At 58.1% G+C, this 18,479-nt stretch overlaps 3 protein-coding genes across 8 annotated transcripts in view; 2 read left to right on the forward strand and 1 right to left on the reverse strand.

The window, feature by feature from the left end:
• The window catches only part of LZTR1 (leucine zipper like post translational regulator 1), a 35,054-nt gene extending 28,381 nt beyond the window's left edge, over positions 1-6,673 (forward strand). The window contains exons 16-20 of the mRNA XM_065038266.1: positions 6-132; positions 2,213-2,362; positions 2,531-2,636; positions 3,419-3,499; positions 5,950-6,673. Coding sequence (XP_064894338.1) covers positions 6-132; positions 2,213-2,362; positions 2,531-2,636; positions 3,419-3,499; positions 5,950-6,066 — 581 coding nt within the window. The 3' untranslated portion in view covers positions 6,067-6,673. The remainder of the gene's footprint in view (positions 1-5; positions 133-2,212; positions 2,363-2,530; positions 2,637-3,418; positions 3,500-5,949) is intronic.
• A 530-nt stretch (positions 6,674-7,203) lies between these two features.
• RNPEP (arginyl aminopeptidase) lies at positions 7,204-14,554 on the reverse strand. The gene is made up of 11 exons (XM_065038265.1): positions 14,132-14,554; positions 13,421-13,561; positions 11,934-12,082; positions 11,336-11,452; positions 11,016-11,251; positions 10,349-10,462; positions 9,979-10,091; positions 9,531-9,639; positions 8,728-8,952; positions 8,415-8,557; positions 7,204-7,449 (listed from the first exon to the last, which is right to left on the reverse strand). The coding sequence occupies exons 1-11, from the start codon at positions 14,522-14,524 to the stop codon at positions 7,285-7,287; spliced, it is 1,905 nt and encodes a 634-aa protein (XP_064894337.1). The 5' UTR covers positions 14,525-14,554; the 3' UTR covers positions 7,204-7,284.
• A 1,247-nt stretch (positions 14,555-15,801) lies between these two features.
• Positions 15,802-18,479, forward strand: part of NAV1 (neuron navigator 1) — a 75,522-nt gene continuing 72,844 nt past the window's right edge. For all 6 annotated transcript variants that reach the window (XM_065038258.1, XM_065038260.1, XM_065038259.1 and 3 more), the window contains exon 1: positions 15,802-15,959. The gene's annotated coding sequence lies outside the window, so the exon portion shown is untranslated. The remainder of the gene's footprint in view (positions 15,960-18,479) is intronic.

Consider the following 18,479-nt stretch of genomic DNA (forward strand, 5'->3'; position numbering starts at 1 on the left):
TTCAGGAACGTCTTTAATTCAGGACATGAAGGCGTACCTAGAAGGAGCTGGGACTGAATTCTGTGATATCATCCTTCTCCTAGACGGCCACCCTTGGCCAGCACATAAAGCCATCCTGGCTGCCCGCTCCAGGTGCGTCACTGCTCACTAGCACTGAACCCAAGGTTGTGATATTCAGTGCTCTGCAGTCTGTGGGTCAACTTGCTTTTTTTAGAAGTCAGGGAGGAACTTTATATCCACATAAAGGGTAAGATACAGCTTTGTGCAATGAGTGTGATAAGCCTTTAAGTGATTAATTTTATACCCAGCAGGGAATGATAGGGCCGGCTGGAGGGCTGGGCCCAGAGAGTGCTGGTGAATGGGGCTGCATCCAGCTGGTGGCCAGGCACTAGTGGTGTCCCCAGGGGTCAGTGTTGGGTCCAGTCCTGTTTAACATCTTTATTGACGATTTAGATTGAGACCATCATCAGCAAATTTGCAGATGACACCAAGTTGGGAGGGAGTGTCGACCTGCTGGAAGGCAGGCGGGCTCTGCAGAGGGATCTGGATAGACTGGAAGAATGGGCCGATTCCAATGGGATGAAGTTCAACAAAGCCAAGTGCTGGGTCCTGCACTTTGGCCACAACAACCCCCTGCAGCGCTCCAGGCTGGGCACAGAGTGGCTGCAGAGCAGTCAGGCAGAAAGGTACCTGGGGGACTAATGGACAGGAAGCTCAACATGAGCCAACAGTGTGCCCAGGTGGCCAAGAAGGCCAATGGTGTCCTGTCCTGTATGCAAACGAGCGTGGTCAGCAGGACAAGGGCAGTGATCCTTCCCCTGTGCTCTGCATTGGGGAGGCCACACCTGGAGTATTGTGTTCAGTTCTGGGCCCCTCAGCTCAGGAAAGAGATTGAAGTGCTGGAGCGGGTCCAGAGAAGAGCAACAAGACTGGGGAAGGGACTGGAACACAAGCCCTATGGGGAGAGGCTGAGGGAGCTGGGCTTGTTTAGTCTGGAGAAGAGGAGGCTTAGAGCTGAGCTCAGCACTCTCTAGAACTACCTGAAGGGCAGTTCTAGCCAGGTGGGATTGGTCTCTTCTCCCAGGCATCAGCAATAGGACAAGGGGCCATGGGCTTCAACTCTGCCAGGGGAAGTTTAGGCTGAGATTAGAAAGCAATTCTTTGCAGAGAGAGTGGTCAGGATTGGAATGGCTGCCCAGGGAGGTGCTGGACTCACCGGCCCTGGAGGTTTTTAAACTGAGATTGGACATGGCACTTAGTGCCACGATCTAGTAAACGGACTGGAGTTGGACCAAGGGTTGGACTGGATGATCTCTGAGGGCTTTTCCAACCCAGTCCATTCTGTGATTCTGTGTGATAGGAGGAAATTAAAACTGTAGAGGTTCTCTAGAGGATGTGTAAGTAGCTGCAATGCAAGAAAAAGAATCTGTAAAACCACAGGAAGGGAGAAACGTTGTAAAGCATAAGGCGGTTTCAGTGAAGTGGAAAGCAACAGAATCTTCTGATTGTGAACATCCATTTTGAATCATGCACAACTTGAGTCTTTTTCTCACTTGCTGATACTTAAGACAGGGTATGAATAAGCATAACAAAAATGGTGCATAACAGAGACTAGATTGTTCCTGTACCTGGTGCAGAGACAAGTATAATAGTTCACCTGTCTGACGATGGGAACTGTTCCCTGTTCTCAGTATGTGGATAAAGCGGGTTTGTCCCTCACCTGTGTGTTCTGTGTTCTGCACCTTTATGTTCTGCAAGACACTGCAATCACAGAAATTTCTATTTCAAATACTGTCACATTTGTTTTCGCAGTCCCAGCAATAATATTCAGTATTAGTTGCTGTGGTATTTTACCAGAAGCATTTCACAGCTCTTAAAACAAGCCTGCGTGATTGGCAGCCTGCGGATAGCAAGGAATTTCATCATGCTTTAAGCTCTGTGCTGGGTCTTATGCAAATCAGACAAAAATCAAAGCACCATGTGTCCTAATTTTCAAGAAACAGAGAGAAATTGCAGGTAGTGCTGATGGAAATTATGGGGATTATATTTGGAGTTCTCTCACAGGCAGACATACACAGAACAACAATTCAGGGGTGTTTTTGCCAAGGCTGTCACCTGAATATGCTGCTCTGCTTAAGAGCGGCCTCTGAACAACTCCGGGTTAAACATCTGCCTGCAGAATGTCTCACAGCAGCTTGCTTTCTTTTACCAGTTACTTTGAAGCCATGTTCCGCTCCTTCATGCCAGAAGATGGACAAGTGAATATTTCTATAGGCGAAATGGTTCCCAGCAAGCAAGCATTTGAATCTATGCTTAGATACATCTACTATGGCGAGGTGAACATGCCTCCTGAAGACTCCCTGTATCCTTAGATGTGAAGTAACTGAAGGATAACCAGCTCAGCGGGTTATTAGTCAGGTTTGCATTAACAGACACAGCACTTGAGCCTCCATCATGGCATTTGTGTTTCCAGTAAGTGCTCTTAGCTTTGCTTTACGGGTTTTTTTTTGTTCCTTAATGAGATTAACAGCTACCTCTTTGCTGCACCTTACTATTACGGCTTCTCCAATAACAGACTGCAAGCCTATTGCAAGCAGAATCTGGAGATGAATGTCACAGTGGAGAACGTGCTGCAGGTATGTCCCCAGGTGGCTGTGATGAGTCACTTGCCATAGATACTGAAAAGACAAAGGGTCTAATCAAGCGGGCCTGGGATTTATTCTTTTTTCAAGAAGAATTCTTCTTTGAAGCTTTAGACTATTAAGGTGTGTACCTTTAAGTGGATTTGTGTAGGGAAGCGTTTGAATGCGGTGAATTAGGGTCATGATTGCCTAAGACTGCATGGAAAAATATCAGAATACCATGTAGGACTATACCTGCTTGTTGTGCCACTGTGCTCCTGTGCAGCAGACACCGCTCATCCCCCCCAGACCAGTGTCTCTAAAGCGCTTTTTAAGATGCAGCAGGTGCTGAGCACTCAACTCCAAACCCTTTTTTGCATAGACATTTGTACCAGGGCAAACCGTGATGTGCAGGTGACGTTGGTCTTGGTTTATCAGTAATGCTGGCGGGATCTGGCAATGAAGCTTAAGGTAACCAAAAATATTCTGTGATGAGCAGCCCACAAAGCCATCGACTGGGCAGGCAGACCAGAGGAGAATCCATTCCAGCATTAAATGCTTTTGGGACCTGAAGCATTAAATGCTTCAGGGACCTGGCTCTGCAACACATCTGCACTTTCCTACTGATTAGCTCTTGAGGACTCCACACATTTTAAACCCAAAGCTCATTTTTGAATAGTTCAGAAAAGATTCAGGTTTGTAATGAAGACGAGACGTTTCCGTAGCTCAGAACAGTGTTTGTGCGCCGCACGTCCGAGCTGCGCGCAAAGGAAATCACATCGTCGCTTTTGCTTTAGATTTTGGAGGCGGCTGACAAGACGCAGGCGCTGGACATGAAGAGGCACTGCCTGCACATCATCGTGCACCAGTTCATCAAGGTTGGTTCCAGCTTTTCTGGGGTTTTTGGGAGCTGCTGTCCTCTGTCGCTACATTGGTTAAAGACACCTTAATATAGGAATTGGTTTCATTCGTGTGAGGCGGCTGAGAGCTGGCTGCGTATCGCTGGCGCTCACAAGTCTGCCAGGCACACTCGTCACACTAAAAGACTAGAAAAGCCTGGTCTGGAAATGTGGAGACCTTCCAAAGCAGAAGTTACCCAGAACTGCTTCCATTTCCAGACCTTCCAAAGCAGAAGTTACCCAGAATTGCTTCCATTTCCACTTGTTCCAGCTGTTAATCTTGTGCTGTGCCATCACTGGGTTCTCGTGTGTGTAGCAAGATAATAAGTTTGTCGTGTGTCCAGGGCACAAATCTCTCACTTGCAGTTACGAGTGTGCTGTTCGTATTTCTCTTGAATTATCCTCTGTCATAGATGTTTTATTATCATGTGCTCAAGAGGCAAATTACACGTCCTGGCTGGGCTTTCTGTAGCTTCTGTGTTGTGATACATGGGATGATGCATTCATGACAGGAAAGGTCAAGAGCCTGATGCGCTGATGTTCCTGTCCTCACTCGGGAGGATAAGGGAATTGTCATCGCGTTGTTCCCTGAGATACGATCCCTCCCCGAGAGCTTCCCAGCGTGTCACCACTTCACTGCACAACGTACTGGCATTGTTGAAATCGGGAGATAAATCATAGGAATTGGGATTTCTGGATGCAACACACTTATTGATAATAATTCCCTCGTTAGTATTCAAGTAGCTTGGTCTCTTTTATATATTTAAGCTCGCAATCCTCCCGCTGCTGGCTGTGGGGAAGGAGAGCAGCGCTGGCTCCAGTTTGTACCCTTTGCCGCCCGAGTGTAAAGCTTTTTACATTCAGAAATCACTGAAAATGCGTAAAGAGCTTGGAGAGCGGAGGCAGCACCCAGGCCGGTTACAGGGTGAGCGGGGCGCTGGGACATCCTCCGGGTTTGGGGTCCGTGTGTCACAGTCCCCAGAGCTGGAACCTCACGGTCTCCACTCCCCAGCGGAGGCCACAGGACAACAAACATGTTGGTGTTGGTGCCATTCCAACATCGCAACATGTCAGAGAACAAGGTTTTGAGGGGCGTTACTCACTTGCACCCCACTAACCAGGATATGTCGAAATGTTTTCTATTCAAACTGCTGCCTGTTTAGAACAATTTTCATCAAAATGCACCTGGAAGACTGTCAAGTCGACAAAATCTTAGTGACGCGATGCTTTTCTTTGGCCTGAGGGTGATTTTTGGCCCGGCGCGGGGTGACCGTGTGGCTGGGCACAATCTTTTGCTGCGGGGTGACGTTCGCCAGCCCGGGGGTCATCACGGCTTAGGCAGGCGGGTCTGTGGCCACGGGGATCTCCTGTCCTTCCAGCCTGATGAACACTGGTCTCGGTGTGGACGGCGAAGGAGTTTCCCTGCAGTAAGAGCACTAGTCGAAGAGCTGCTCCCAGGGGTTGGCTGGCGTGGGCAACGTGGGTTTAGGCTCTTGTGTGTCAGCGTTGTGCAAAAGCCCTAATAAAGCTGCTGTTCTCAAGTGTTTGTACGGCCGCCCCATCTGTTCCTCCACAGGGCAGGATCCCACTAGGGTCTCTTTCCCTCCCCATTCTCACAAACCTGTATTTTGGGGACATTGCATCAAGCATGAGGCCAGAGCTATTTCTGAAAGCGTACTCGGCCGTTTCCTTCCTGGGTTCCAAAAGATGCTCGAGAAATCTTTATTCTTTATCACAGTTGAGCTTCTTAGAGTGAGGAGATACCTTCTCTTAGATCTGTTAACACAGGTGGGATAAATGGACAGACTTCCAGGCCCTCGGGGCTGGGCATGGATGTTAATAACCCTAAAAAGAGGGATTACTGGCTCATTTCTATGAGGTTGTGGAATAGGAAGGAAGCTGTAGAGCTCCTTTGTGGTAACAGTTGAGCTTCTGACCAGCCGAAGAGTGATGAGTCTGTTGTAGCTTCTCACACACCCGACGTGGTGAAGGGTTTTGTTGGCCGGTGCTCCCGTCACCACCATCACCAGCAGAACCAGCGAGGGCGCCGAAGAGATCGGGTCCGGTGTCACGTCCCCAGCAGCATCACAGCGGCTTCAAAGTCCAGGGCGCACAACTTTGCCTTTTAGGAGAGTGCTTAGTTGGCACCATTAGCGGTAGAGGTGTCAATATAACCAGTAATTACACTCCTGTAATTACGGCAGCGGTGCTGGGGTCAGCGTTTCTGCTGCTCTCCATCCCCACCACGCGGAGTCTGAAGTGGGTTATAACACAGGAGGTCACGCTGGAGCCCCGGGGCCGCTCTCGCATTCCTGTTCCCGAGGGGTGGCTGGGGTGAAGCCTGATACATCAGCCGTGATTTGGGGAGGGTTTTAATTTCTTTGCTTTGTTTTTTTTTGTTTGTTTTCTGTTCGTTCTTTTCCTTGAAGGTCTCCAAGTTGCCACATCTCCGCTCGCTCAGTCAGCTGCTCCTCGTTGACATCATAGAGTCGTTAGCAAAGCACATTTCAGACAAGCAGTGCGCGGAGCTGGGCTCAGACATATGATGCACTTCGGTCACCCAACTTGTCATTCGTTCCTTAAAAAAACAGCACTTTACGGCCGACTCCTTTTTACCATTCCATACCGAGCTGCTCCGTGTCTGCACAATTTAGCAGGTGCCCAAGAGGAGCGTGGACACGACCCACTCGCTCTCCCGTGGATTTACGTGGTTTGTACCTTTGTGGAGAAGGGTTTGGGCTCTGTTATGCAAGTATAAAAGTGAAATGATAATGTGGTGTTGAGAGTAGGCAAGTTCAGAATCGAGCCCATTATTACTGTTATACTGTAAAATAACACAGTCATGAGTAAGAGAGTCCTTAATACTTTGAAACAAAATATTTAAAGAATGCTATCTGAAGAAGGGGAGCTGACCAGCCAGGGCTCGAGGTGGAAGTGGAGCGTGGTGTCCGCAGTGGGGCTGAGCGCTGGACCAGAACGTGGTGACTTTCCAGAGACTCTCCATGGCGTGGATTAAAAGATAAAGCCTTTTGCAGCCGCCCCATGCTCTGCGCCAGGCCAGACCCTTTCTGGCCCTCGTATCCATTAATCCTGTCTCGCTAAGCCTTTCTAAATCCATTTATTAATAAAGAGTTAACATCTCTTGGCATTTCATGATTGACTCGGCTTTCATTTTGGAAAAAAACTAAGCAAAAAGAGCTCCAAGCTTGATGAAGGTCACTTTGTTAAAAATAAGCGTGCTACATCTTGTTGCTAATTTAGTGCTGAAGCGTCTCCGTGGGTCGTTGCTATTGCAGGAAGGTGAATGAGCGAGTGCCCTTCGCAGCCGGTTCAGGAGAGCCGCGGATCCCGCCTGTGCCGGACGCTCCTGCACGCAGAGGGAGACGAGTTTCAGCTGCCCCGGCTGCGGAACGTGTGGAGAGGGAGTGAGAATCAAAACCTCGTGTGTTTGCAGAGGTGGAGCAGCCAGCAGTGCGGCTCCCGGCTTTAGGAGTGGGGAGAGCGGCTTGAATGGGGGAAGATCCCTCTGAGGATGTACCAGCAGCAGGAGAAGCCACCAGCCTCCTGGAGTGACCTGCACATCCCCAGGGCGGCGGGTCCCCCGTGGGGACACAGGCCTGGCCGTGGGGCAGGGACACGCTCAGGCTGCCACGGGGCACTGGGAACAGGGAAAAGCACAAAAATGAGAAAAATTACAAATTTTAATAAGGAAATGTGTGCAATGATGGAGAAAGGGCTGAGGCCCTGCCCAGGGTAAAGCTGCACTAGTTCTCCGCCACCTCCAAGCCCAGGATCTTCTTGACGTAGTTCTGGACGTTGACGTGGAGCTGGGGGGCTGTAGCGGAGAAGGTCTCCATGGCCAGGGCCCGGGCGGCCTCCGGCCCGGCCCACATGGCGCGGTACAGCGGCAGCGTGTACTTCTGCTTCCCCTGCGGACACAGAGTAGGTCACACCACAAGCTCCTCCCCAGGAGCCCCACACCCCCCAGACCAGCATCTCCAGCATCACCCTGCTCCTGCCCAGGGAGAGAGCACAGGGGAGGGGGACAGGGTGGGAAATTCTGCCACGGGCAGCACCTGCACAGGGGAGAAGACCTTGACCTTGGAAAAGGATTGGGCCCATGGGAAGCTCTTGAATTCAACAGGTCAAGTGCAAGGTCCTGCACCTGGGTCGGCGCAGCCCCCGGTATCCATCCAGGCTGGGGATGGAGGGATGGGGAGCAGCCCCGCGGAGAAGGACTCGGGGTGCTGGGGATGAGAGATTGGCCATGACCCGGCCATGTGCGCTCACAGCCCAGATCAGTCGTATCTTGGGCTGCATCCCCAGCCCCATGGGCAGCAGGTTTGGGGGGATTCTGCCCCTCTGCTCCACTTTGGTGAGACCCCCTGCAGTGCTGGGTCCTCAGCACAGGACACACATGGAGCTGCTGGAGAGGGGCCAGAGGAGCCACAGGAATGATCCGAGGCTGAAACAGGGGCCAATAAGAAAAATGGGGACAGACTTTTTACCAAGGCCTGTTGTGACAGGACAAGGGGTGATGGTTTTAAACTAAAGGAGGGAGATTCAGGCTGGACACGAGGAAGAAATCGTTGGCCCTGAGGGTGGTGAGAGCCTGGCCCAGGTTGGCCAGAGAGGTGGTGGATGAACCATCCCTGGAGACATCCCAGGCCAGGCTGGACGGGGCTCTGAGCAACCTGAGCTGGTGAAGATGTCCCGGCTCATGGCAGGGGTGGCACTGGGGGAGCTGGGAAGGTCCCTTCAATCAAACCATTCCATGGGTTTATCAAAAGCAAGAGCCAACCCCCATTTCTGGCACGGAAGGTCGTGTGCCCTGTGCCCATCCATCCCTCCACCGCACTCTGCCCAGCACGGCCACCGCTGCCTGTGGACCCACCTGGCTGTGCAGGAAGTCCTTGACCTTGCTGTACTCGGCCTCGAGGTTGTTCTTGAGGATGATCTGGCACCAGCGGAGCCGCAGTTCAGCATTCTGGGCCTTGGAGATCTTTGGGTACATCTTGCTCAGCCTCTCCACATTCCCTGTGAGACGGGGTTCGTTACCATCCCCACAAGGGCTCAGTCCCTCCCAGACCCCAGGACCTGCATGGCTGGACCACAGTGGGGATGGGCTGATGGCCACGGACCCGTATGTCCCCATGTCCCTGACCAACTGGCTGGACCGGAGCCCCAGGAGGTGACCTGGCCCTCACCTTCGGGCAGGGGCGATTTCTGCAGGACCTGATCCAGGAAGTAAACCAGCTGGTACGTCCTCCAGGCCGCAATGTCCACAGCTTCAATCGCCTCCACGTTCAAGCCATCGGCCGCCCAGAGCTCAGCCAGCTCCTCCGCCGGCTTCATCAGCTGCTCTCCCGGTGAGAGGTCGGGCAGGTAGGGCGGCCAGCCCGGCGTGTTCAGCCAGCGGTCGAACTCAAAGCCTGCAAGAAGTGGGGAGAGCTGGAACCGGTTTTCTGAACACCGTGCCTGGTGCTGCTGCTCAGACATCCCGCTGCCTTCTCCAAGGGTGTCCCCAGCACCAGCAAACCTGCCTGGGGATGGTGACAGGCAGAGAGCTCCAGTGCCACCAGTGAGATAGCCAGCTCCGGCAGGGAAAGCTCCTGCCAAGCCTGGATCTCTGCAGCAAGGCTGAGCCGGGCCTGGGCCGCTGGCTGAGCCTGATCCCAGCATTCGCCCACAGCTGCACCAGCAAACACCCATGTCCCGGTGCTCAAGACCTGCCGGGCTCAGCTGTCCGTGGGGCAACCGCAGCAACCAGCGCCTGAGCGCGGGGCACGGACAGGATGGGCAGATCAGGCTGAGCAGGCGCCTGCCCAAGCCCAGGTCAGCGCCCGATCCCGGGATGGCCAGAGCCGGTAACAGCAGCAGCGTCTCCAGTGAAAGGCACAAACCAATGAGCAGGGGGTCTGCAGGGGACACGGGACGGCTCTGACGCCCACAGGGTGCTGGTTTGCAAAGCGGCACCTCGGTGCCCTGGCCAGGAAGGGACCGTGCTGACCTGGGATGGTGTCCACGCCTTTCTCCTTCAGCTCTGGGAAGTATTCCAGGAAGAACCCAAGGGCGTCATCAGCCGTGATGCTCTGGAACTTGAAGTGGTTCACGTAGGCCTGCGGGGACGTGACGCCATGTGTGCTCACCCAGGCAGGGCTGCCCGGCCCTCCCCCGGCTCCATCCCCTGCAGTTCAGCGTTGCTGAGCCCACACCAGCCCCATTCTCCCCCAGGGGCTGCCCAGCCCCCTGCGTCCCCTGGGACACCTCAGAGCATTGTCACTGCCGGCAGCCAGCTCTGTCCCTGCCTCATCCTCCCATGGACATCTCCACTGCCCATCTCCTCCTCCTGTCCCCAGCCACCTGTCCAGCCCTTCCCAGGGTCCCGTCACGCTCCAGCCTCCCACCATGGGGTGTGTTTGACTTGGAATCTCCACCAGGTACCTGTTTGCACCAACCTGGAGGAAGCCATCGAACTTGCTCTGGTCACCCACCAGATGGGCCAAGTAGCTGACGAAGCAGAACCCCTTCTCGTAGGGCGTTTCATTATACGTGTCTTCTGGATTGACACCTACAAAGAGGGAAAGACCCTCAGAAATCATCCGTCCATCCGCAAAACAGCCCTCACATGCACTGAGATTTCCGCTTTCTGTGCTGGGTGCCTGTCACATCCCTCCCGGCGCCATCGCCTCCCTCGGGTCCCACCACCGCGGCTGGTTTTATTGTAAACCACAAACCCCCCAGCAGCAGGAGCTTCCCCCAAACGCTGCCCCTCGCTGGCCCCGCTCCCCCCAGCCGGCTGTGGGAGGACAGGGACGCCCCGCGGACCTGGCTCGATGACCACGCGCAGCTTGTTGAGCGGATGGTCCTCCCCCGTGTTGTCCATGTGCTGGCGCAGCAGCGCCCGGCCCGTGGCCGCCTCCAGGCAGGTGTACGGCAAACCTGGCAGAGACAAGCGGGAGGCGATCGGAGACCCCGACCGGACCCCTGCATGTGTCGAGCACATGGGGTGCTGCTACGGGAGGGAAACGGCGTTAGTTGTTGAGCTGGGAGAGGAGGAAACCCATAAACAAGGCAGTGGATGGTGGAGTTGCAAATGGACACGGCAACCCAGCCCTCGGTTAGCAAGAGGATTTTAGAACCATTAAGATTTAGCTGAGTGCAGCAAACGGCACCAGGAACACCTGAACTGATGTGACGGTGTGTCCGGGGAGCTCAGGGTGGCTGGTGTCACCTCCCCAGGGAGCTGCGGGAGCAGGACAGTGACGCTGGGCAAGACCACAGCGCCCATGTCCCCAGCACAGGGCTGCGGGGGCTCCGGCCATCTCAGAGCAAAGGCGGTTCTGCTGCCAACGCGAAACCCCCAGGGCGTTGCAGCTGCTGCTCTTCACCTCTGCCGAGATGCAGCGCAGGCTCCGGCCCCCCGCAGCGCCGGGAGGGACGCGCCGAGCCGCAGCGCAGACCCCAGACCCGCACGCACGGCCGGGCCACGCACCGTACACCTCGGTGGAAATGCGCCGCTGCGCGTACATGGTGAAGCCCTCGTTCAGCCAGAACTCGCCCCACGTGGCGTTGGTGACCAGGTTGCCAAACCAGCTGTGGGAGATCTCGTGGATGACGACGTCTGCCAGGGAGCGGTCCCCGGCCAGCACGCAGGGCGTCAGGAAGGTGAGGCAGGGGTTCTCCATGCCGCCGAACGGGAAGGAGGGCGGCATGAACAGGATGTCGTACCTGCCGGGAGGAGCGGGCGGCTCGGTCAGAACCAGCTCCGACGCTCCCGCCCCAGCCCTGGGGAACCAAGCCCTTTGGCCGTACCTGCCCCAAACATAAGGTCCAAAGAGCTTCTCTCCAACCGCCAGGAACTCCTCGATCACCCCATCGTACTCCTTCTTCGCAGCCTCGATCAGGCAGGGCTCAGCCCAGACGCGGCTCCTGGCCAAGTGTAGAAGAGGAAGTTTTAACCATTAGTGATCTTTTACCCTATTGCTTCATCAGACAGAAACTGCATGTTTATTCCACAGCAAAATGAAAGCCTGCCAATAAAGGACACTGGTGAGACTGGAAGAGAAAACTGCTGTAATTTCTTCCCTTGTCTGAATGTCAAAGGGCTTTTACATGGAACCTGAACAAATCAGCAGCTTGGGAAGAGACGCAAGAGCCCTCCAAGAACGGGGAGCTGCTGCTCTCACTGACGTGCACGGGGGACAAACAAGCAGAGCCAGGGACGTCCTCAAAGCTGAGGGGACCCGGTACTGAGGCTCCTCCTCCCTCTGGAGAACAAGAAGCACCAGAGCACACTCTGATGCCACATCCCCATGTGTGCAGCAGACGGGGGACCGGCCGGGTCATTCTTAGTGTCTCCACGCTCTCCACAGCCGGGCTGGGCGCTTGGGTTTCCTCCAAAGCCACCTACCTGGGGCCAACGTCAGCAGACACGATGTCCCCAACAGCCAGAGCAATCAGGTAGGAGGGGATGGGCTGGGACATCTTGAAGATGAAGGTGTTGTCCTTCTCTTTCTCCCAGCTTGTGGCACTCATCACAGCCGTGAAACCCTCAGGGACCTGGACACGTAGGTAACAACATCTGTTAGATCTGTAACGTACAGAGCGAGAATTCAGCTTAACCCAGCCAGCAGTGCTGCGATCTCTGACAGCGAACACATCCCAGCAGGCTGGAGGTGGCCAGGTCTGTGGGCACTGCAGGTTTTGGGGAGCAGAGCAGGGACGCCCCGAGCTCTAAGTTGGGATCACAGCTGCATCCCTTCAACAGCACCCCTCAACACCGGCCGGGTGCTACAGCGGGACACCCAGAGCTGCCCTGCGAGGTGCAGAGAGATAAAGAAACGCTGGAGCTGCAGGTGCCGAAAGGGCAAAGGCTGCAGATCCTTTGGATGCCGCTTTCCTCCTGTTTCTTGCACAACAACTCGTTTTTCCTGTTCTCGAGCCAAAGCAGGACCCACGGCCAATCCACCAGCCTGGGCTGAGCCCTGGGACACTGATCTGGTCTCTTGTCTTCCAAACGTGACGAATAAGGTTTTCTCAGCAGAGCATCACCCCGGGCACTATGACAGCTGAGCCCTGCGCTCACCCTTTGGGGCGGGTGCACTGGGCCCAGTGACCACCCACATGCGAGAAGGGAATCTGCATTATTTAGTCCCATCTTTGTACAAAACCTGGGGACCAGCAGCTGCTGCTTCCATCCCGAAGCTCGGCAGCCCCAGCACCGGCAGCAGGACACGGCGCTACCCAGTGTCAACCTCCAGCCGCGTCCCCCCGAACTCATCTCGCCCTGGCTGTCCTCCCGCTGCTGCACACACCAAGAGTCGTCACCTCGCTGCCCTCAGGTGCAGCAAAAATAGGGGTTTCTGTGATACCTACAGGAATCACTTAGACAAATGCAGCCGCGTGAGGAGAGCGCAGAGGTTTAAACACCGAGTTGATCCCAACAGTTAGCTGAGATTTTGGCATCAAGCACCGAGTATTTTGGCCACGTCCCACTGGGAGAGAAGAGCTGCCAGCAGGACGGTGGCACCTGCACCTGCTCGTGGGTGACAGTGCGAAGCGGCGCCCAGCACATGTGGTGGGGAGAAGCACGAGGGGCACTGGGCTCTGCCTGTATTCACCTGAAGATGAGCATGAGAGAAAACCAGGAGTATAAACGAATTGTTTCTAACTGCTTCTCTGCTGGGGATTTGAAGTGATCGCTATGAGCATCACCTCCAACGTGCCGGCGCTGCACAGGCCCGGGCGGTGTCACTGATGTGACACCCCAGTGTCGTGGCACATCCTGCAAGGGAGCCGGCAGCTCCCCCGCAAGCAAACTGCAAACTCGGGGAAGGTTTTGCTCCCGTTAGCGTTGATGGGTCCGCACCCCCACGTGCTCCCAGGGCCACCGCTTACCTTCACCACAGCTGAATACGTGCATTTGACTGAGGGGGTGTCGAAGCAGGGGAAGAAGGACCTGTTGAGGACGGCCTGGCCTTGCGTGTACATGTAGGGCTTCTGCTTCCCCGCCGTCTGCTCGGGGGAGAGCCAGCACACCTGGGGGAGAGGGAGAGACCCCGGTGAGGGGCGGCCCTGGGGTGAGGGGATGCTCCCTGCTGATCATAGAGTCACAGAGTCATTTTGCTTGGAAAAGACCCTCAAGATCATGGAGTCCAACCACAACCCACCCCTGGCACTGCCCCATGTCCCTGAGAACCTCATCTCCGTCTGTTCAACCCTCCAGGGATGGTGACTCCAGCACTGCCCTGGGCAGCCTGTTCCAATGCCCCACAGCCCTTTGGGGGAGAAATTGTTCCCCACATCCAACCTCAACCTCCCCTGGCGCAACTTGAGGCCGTTTCCTCTGCTCCTGGCGCTTGTTCCTGGGGAGCAGAGCCCGACCCCCCTGGCTCCAAGCTCCTTTCAGGCAGTTCAGAGATCAGAAGGTCTCCCCTCAGCTCCTGTTCTCCAGCTGAACCCCCCAGGTCCCACAGCCGCTCCCATCACACTTGTGCTCCACGGCCTTGTTTAAACCCACCGTCCCACCTAACTAAAGCCAGCACTAGGGCTCACAGCAGCCACCCCCCAGCAGTTCAGAGAGCAGAAGCAGCGGGCCCCCCCGCTCACCCCGGGCCCCTCGCCCGCCTCGTAGTCGATGTGCAGGGTGAGCAGCTGCCCGGCGCGGGGGGGCTGCGGCAGGGCGATGTGCAGGGCGCTGCCGTAGCTGGCGAACGGGCGGCTCTGCACGGGCAGGGGGTCCCCGGGGGGGTCCCCGGGGGGGTCCCCGCGCTCCCCGGGGGGCGGCAGCAGCGCCGCCCGCCGCACGCGCAGGGTGGGGTGCGCGTCCAGCCGCAGCGGCCCCGCGCCGTCCCGCGCGCAGCGCAGCTCGAGCCGCGCGGCCCCGCGCAGCCGCCCCGCGCCCGCCGCCGCGAACGCCACGCGCAGCTGCAGGTGCAGGTGCCGCAGCTCCCACGCGCCCGCGCTGCTGGCGGAGGCGGCGTCGCCCACCGGGGCCGCCATCGCCGACACCGGGCGGTGCGGCGGCGGAAGGGGCGGGGCCAGCGCGGCAGGGACCGCCCGGGGGCGGGGTCGAGACGGGAAGGGGGCGGGGCCGCGGCGGGAATGGGGCGGGGTCGGGGGATCCCTGGCGGGGTGTCCGGGTGGAGCCATGAGGGGGGACCTAAGGGGGGATCCAAGGGGGATCTAAGGGGGATCCGGAGGGGATATAGGAGAGGATCCATGGGGAGGAATCCGGGGGTCCATGAGGGGGATCCATGAGTGGGATCCATGCGGGGGGACCTAATGGGGGATCCAAGGGGGATGTAAGGGGGAATCCGGATATAGGAGAGGATCCATGGGGAGGATCAATGGGAGGGATCCATAGGGGGCATCCACAGGGGGGATCTGAGGGGGAGTCCGGAGGGGATATAGGAGAGGATCCCTGGGGAGGAATCCGGGGGGGTCCATGAGGGGGAATCTAAGGGGGAATCCAGGGGGGATCTAAAGGGGGGATCCGGAGGGACTAATGGAGAGGATTCATTGGGAGGAATCCGGGAGGGGTCCATGAGGGGCATCCATGAGTGGGATCCATGGGGGGGGACCTAATGGGGGATCCAGGGAGGATATAGGAGGGGATCCATGGGCAGGAATCTGGGGGAGGATCAATGGGAGGGATCCATGGAGGGATCCACAGGAGGGACCTAATTGGGGATCCGGAGGGGATATAGGGGAGGATCCATGGGGAGGAATCTGGGGGAGGATCAATGGGAGGGATCCATGGGGGGGATCCATAGGGGGGATTTAAGGAGGGATCCGGAGGGGATATAGGAGAGGATCCATGGGGAGGAATCGGGGGGGGTCCATGAGGGGGATCCATAAGGGGGATCCCTGAAGGGGAACCTAAGGAGGGGTCTGGAGGGGATATAGGAGGGGATCCATGGGGAGGAACCCGGGGGGGTATCTCGGGGGGATCAATGGTAGAGGATCCATGGGGGTATCCATGGGGGCTCCATGTCGGGATCCACGGGGAGATGATCAGGGTGGAGGATCCGGGCGGGGGGTCCATGGGGAGATTCCTGAGGGGGCGGTGAGGGAGGGATACAGGGAGGGGTCCTTGGAGGGATCCGAGGGGGGGAATCCACGGGTCGGGAGGTCCATGGGGGATCTGGGGGTCCATGGGGCGTCCCTGTCTCAGGCTTCGCCGCCGGCTCCAGGCGCCGCGTCCCAGCAGCCGAGCGGCCCCGGGGGCAGCGGGACCCGGGCGGAGCCGCCCCGGGAGGACCGAGCCGGGCAGGGGCGGCCCCGCAGCCGCCGGTCGGTGCCGGGTGCCGGGGGCGGGCACGGGCCTGCGCGACTCCTCCCCCGCCCGGCGCGGGTCCCGCTCTGCCCGGGCTGCGAGCGGCGGCGGCACCGGGCGCTGCCCGCGGGACCGCGGCGGGACGGGGCGCGGCGAGCGGTGAGTGCCCCGCGGGGCACCGGGCACCGGGCGGGGGGGACACCCCGGCGGGAACCGGGGGTGATGGGAGGGACACCTCGGCGGGGACACCCCGGCGGGGACTGGCGGTGCTGGGGAACATCCGGCGGGCTCCTGGAAGGCCCGAGGGACACCCCGGTGAAGATCGGCAGTGATACGGGACACCCCGACAGGGATCGGTGGTGACATGGGGACACCCCAGTGGGACCGGGGTGATTGGTCGCATCTTGCAAGGACCAGTGGTTACAGAGGGAACATCCTGGTGGGGATCAGTCGTGACAGGAGACATCCCACCGGGGTCCAGGGAGACACGGGTTCACCCTGCTGGGGAGGGCAGATGATGGGGGGCACCTGGTGGGGACCGAGGTGATGGGGTTGTGCTGCGGGGACCAGCCGTGACACGGGGGACACCCTGGCGGGGATGGCGGCTGGCAGGCGGTGGCTGTGAGGGCTGGCGCCGCCTGACATTTGGGTCAGGCCTCCGGGAGTAGCGTGGCCGGGCTGGCAAGTTCCCGTGTCCCAGTGTCCCCCGGACACTCCGTGTCCCCAACCACAGCAGAGGGGGGGCTGTGGGAAGCCGCCACGGTACCAGAGGCGGGTGCTGGTGCTGCCAGCTCCTGCTTTGCCTCTCCAAACCATCCCTGGGAGGGCAGCAGTGCCAACAAAGGATGACAGGGGAAACTGAGGCACGAGGGCTACCAAAATGGGTGACAGTTCTGCAGAGAGCTGACCTGGAGTGGGAAAACGGGTGTAGTGCTGCCGCACATCTCTGCGGGCAGAACAGGTTGGTGCTGGTAGCTCGTGGTGTCAGCCCTCATTTGGGGCATGGGGAGGTGGTGTGGGGCCATGGGCACCCATGGGTGATCCCTGGATGGGTGCCCAGAGCCGTGCAGCTTCAGATGCTCCATGTCCCCAGCATGGTGTGGGGACAGCCAGGAGGGCAGTGAGGACTTGTGTTTTTTTAAAAAATGCTGTTTTCACCAGTGATGCCAGGGCTGGGGACCTGATGGCTTCTCCCTGCTGGGTGCTCAGCCACCCCAGGGACACCTGGGCACTCCGGACGTGTTTTCACCCAGTCAGGGTGGCCGGGGTGGCCGAGCATCCCTGGGGTGGTGGAGCATCCCCAGGCTCCCCGTGGGATCCTTTCCCTGGGGCCAGCAGCCAAACTGGGACGGCAAGGCGCAGGGTGGAAACTTAGAGGTGACTTCAGCACAAGCCGTATCCCCCATGGGACATTAATGTGTCACCCCCCCGTGGGAGGGAAGTGGTGAAGACCCGCAGCGTGCGTGTGCTGGGGCTCTTGTTTTGCTGGATTTCACCTAGGAAAAAAACAACTGGGAGGAGAGCCAGGGAGCCTGGGTGTGCTGGGCTGCCAAACCACCGCCGGCCATGCCGGGTACCCCGGGCAGCCCGCAGCGGGTGAGCGTGTCCCCCCACAGGGGCAGGGTTTGCCCGTGGGTGCTGCACGCTCCCCAGGGCTCTGCCGTAGCTCCTCGTTACATCCCTGGTGCTGGAGGGTGTCTGGGTGCTCCCATGGGGGTCACAGGAAGCTGGGGAGCCCCCTGCACCCCCTGACACGGTGTGTTGGTGGTTGTGTTGTTGCAAGGTGGGGTTGGACCCCCCCAAGGTGGAGTTGGACCCCCCCAAGTTTTGCAGCCGGGGAAGCTGAGTCAGGAAATCCCGTCTGGATCCTGGCTGAGTCATTTCGCAGGCGCTGAGTAACTGCCCGTGCCGGGGTGCGGGGCTGCCCGCGGCCTCTGCGGGTGGGCAGGAGCTGCCTGCTCTGCCTGCTCTGCCCACACGTGCCCCGTCAGACCCCATGACTGTGAACACTGCGGGCTGCACCCGCCTCAGTGTCCTCCTCGCCCTGCCGGCCCCGTGCCTCAGTTTCCCCCGCCGTGTTTTCCCAGGACTGGATGTGTCAAAAGGCTCCCGGGGTGTGAGCAGGAGCTGGATCTGGCCCTGCGGCACGTTCCCAGCACAGCGAACCAGCCCCCGAGGGCCAGGGTGGGTTTGAAGGGAGATGGCGTGAGATGGGGAGTGTGGGGCTGGGTGAGCTCTGGTGCTGGTTGGGAGGGGAATGATGTCCCCAGGGCAGGATTTGGGGCTCTGCCTTCTGTGGAGGGGTCTCCAGGATGGGTCTTGGTGCGTGGGGAGCAGAACGGGGTCAGGGAGAGGGATGGGGAGGATGGGAATGGTGACAGGGATGGGGTTGGGGTGGGGCTGGTGGGGGTGACATGGGGCTCGGGGTGCGCATGGGGACACCGCGGGGCGATCCAGCCGGCCTCACTGGCAGCAGGTTATAAATAACCCGCCTGGACACGAGGGTTTTTCCTGCCACCCCCCTCCGCAGCCCCATGGACAGGAAAAAGGTGTTTCCGGCTGTGGACAGAGTGGGGCCCAGGCCCGGGGGGGTTGCGGGGCCTGGGCCAGGGACAGACGGGCAGGGCCCCTGTGACCCCCCCCGGGCTGGTGTTTGGGGCGCAGCCACTGAGCCCGGGG

Source organism: Columba livia, chromosome 22 (genome assembly GCF_036013475.1).
Source record: "Columba livia isolate bColLiv1 breed racing homer chromosome 22, bColLiv1.pat.W.v2, whole genome shotgun sequence".
Taxonomy (NCBI): domain Eukaryota; kingdom Metazoa; phylum Chordata; class Aves; order Columbiformes; family Columbidae; genus Columba; species Columba livia.

What these genes read in the sequence shown, in the direction of transcription:
- RNPEP (XM_065038265.1), bottom strand. Translation starts at nt 14,524, where the DNA reads ATGGCGGCCCCGGTGGGCGACGCCGCCTCCGCCAGCAGCGCGGGCGCG. An exon ending in AGGCGGGCGAGGGGCCCGGG is followed by an intron (nt 13,562 to 14,131) that starts GTGAGCGGGGGG and finishes CCTCTCCCCCAG; the next exon opens with GTGTGCTGGCTCTCCCCCGA. An exon ending in AGGCGTGGACACCATCCCAG is followed by an intron (nt 8,953 to 9,530) that starts GTCAGCACGGTC and finishes CACTTCTTGCAG; the next exon opens with GCTTTGAGTTCGACCGCTGG.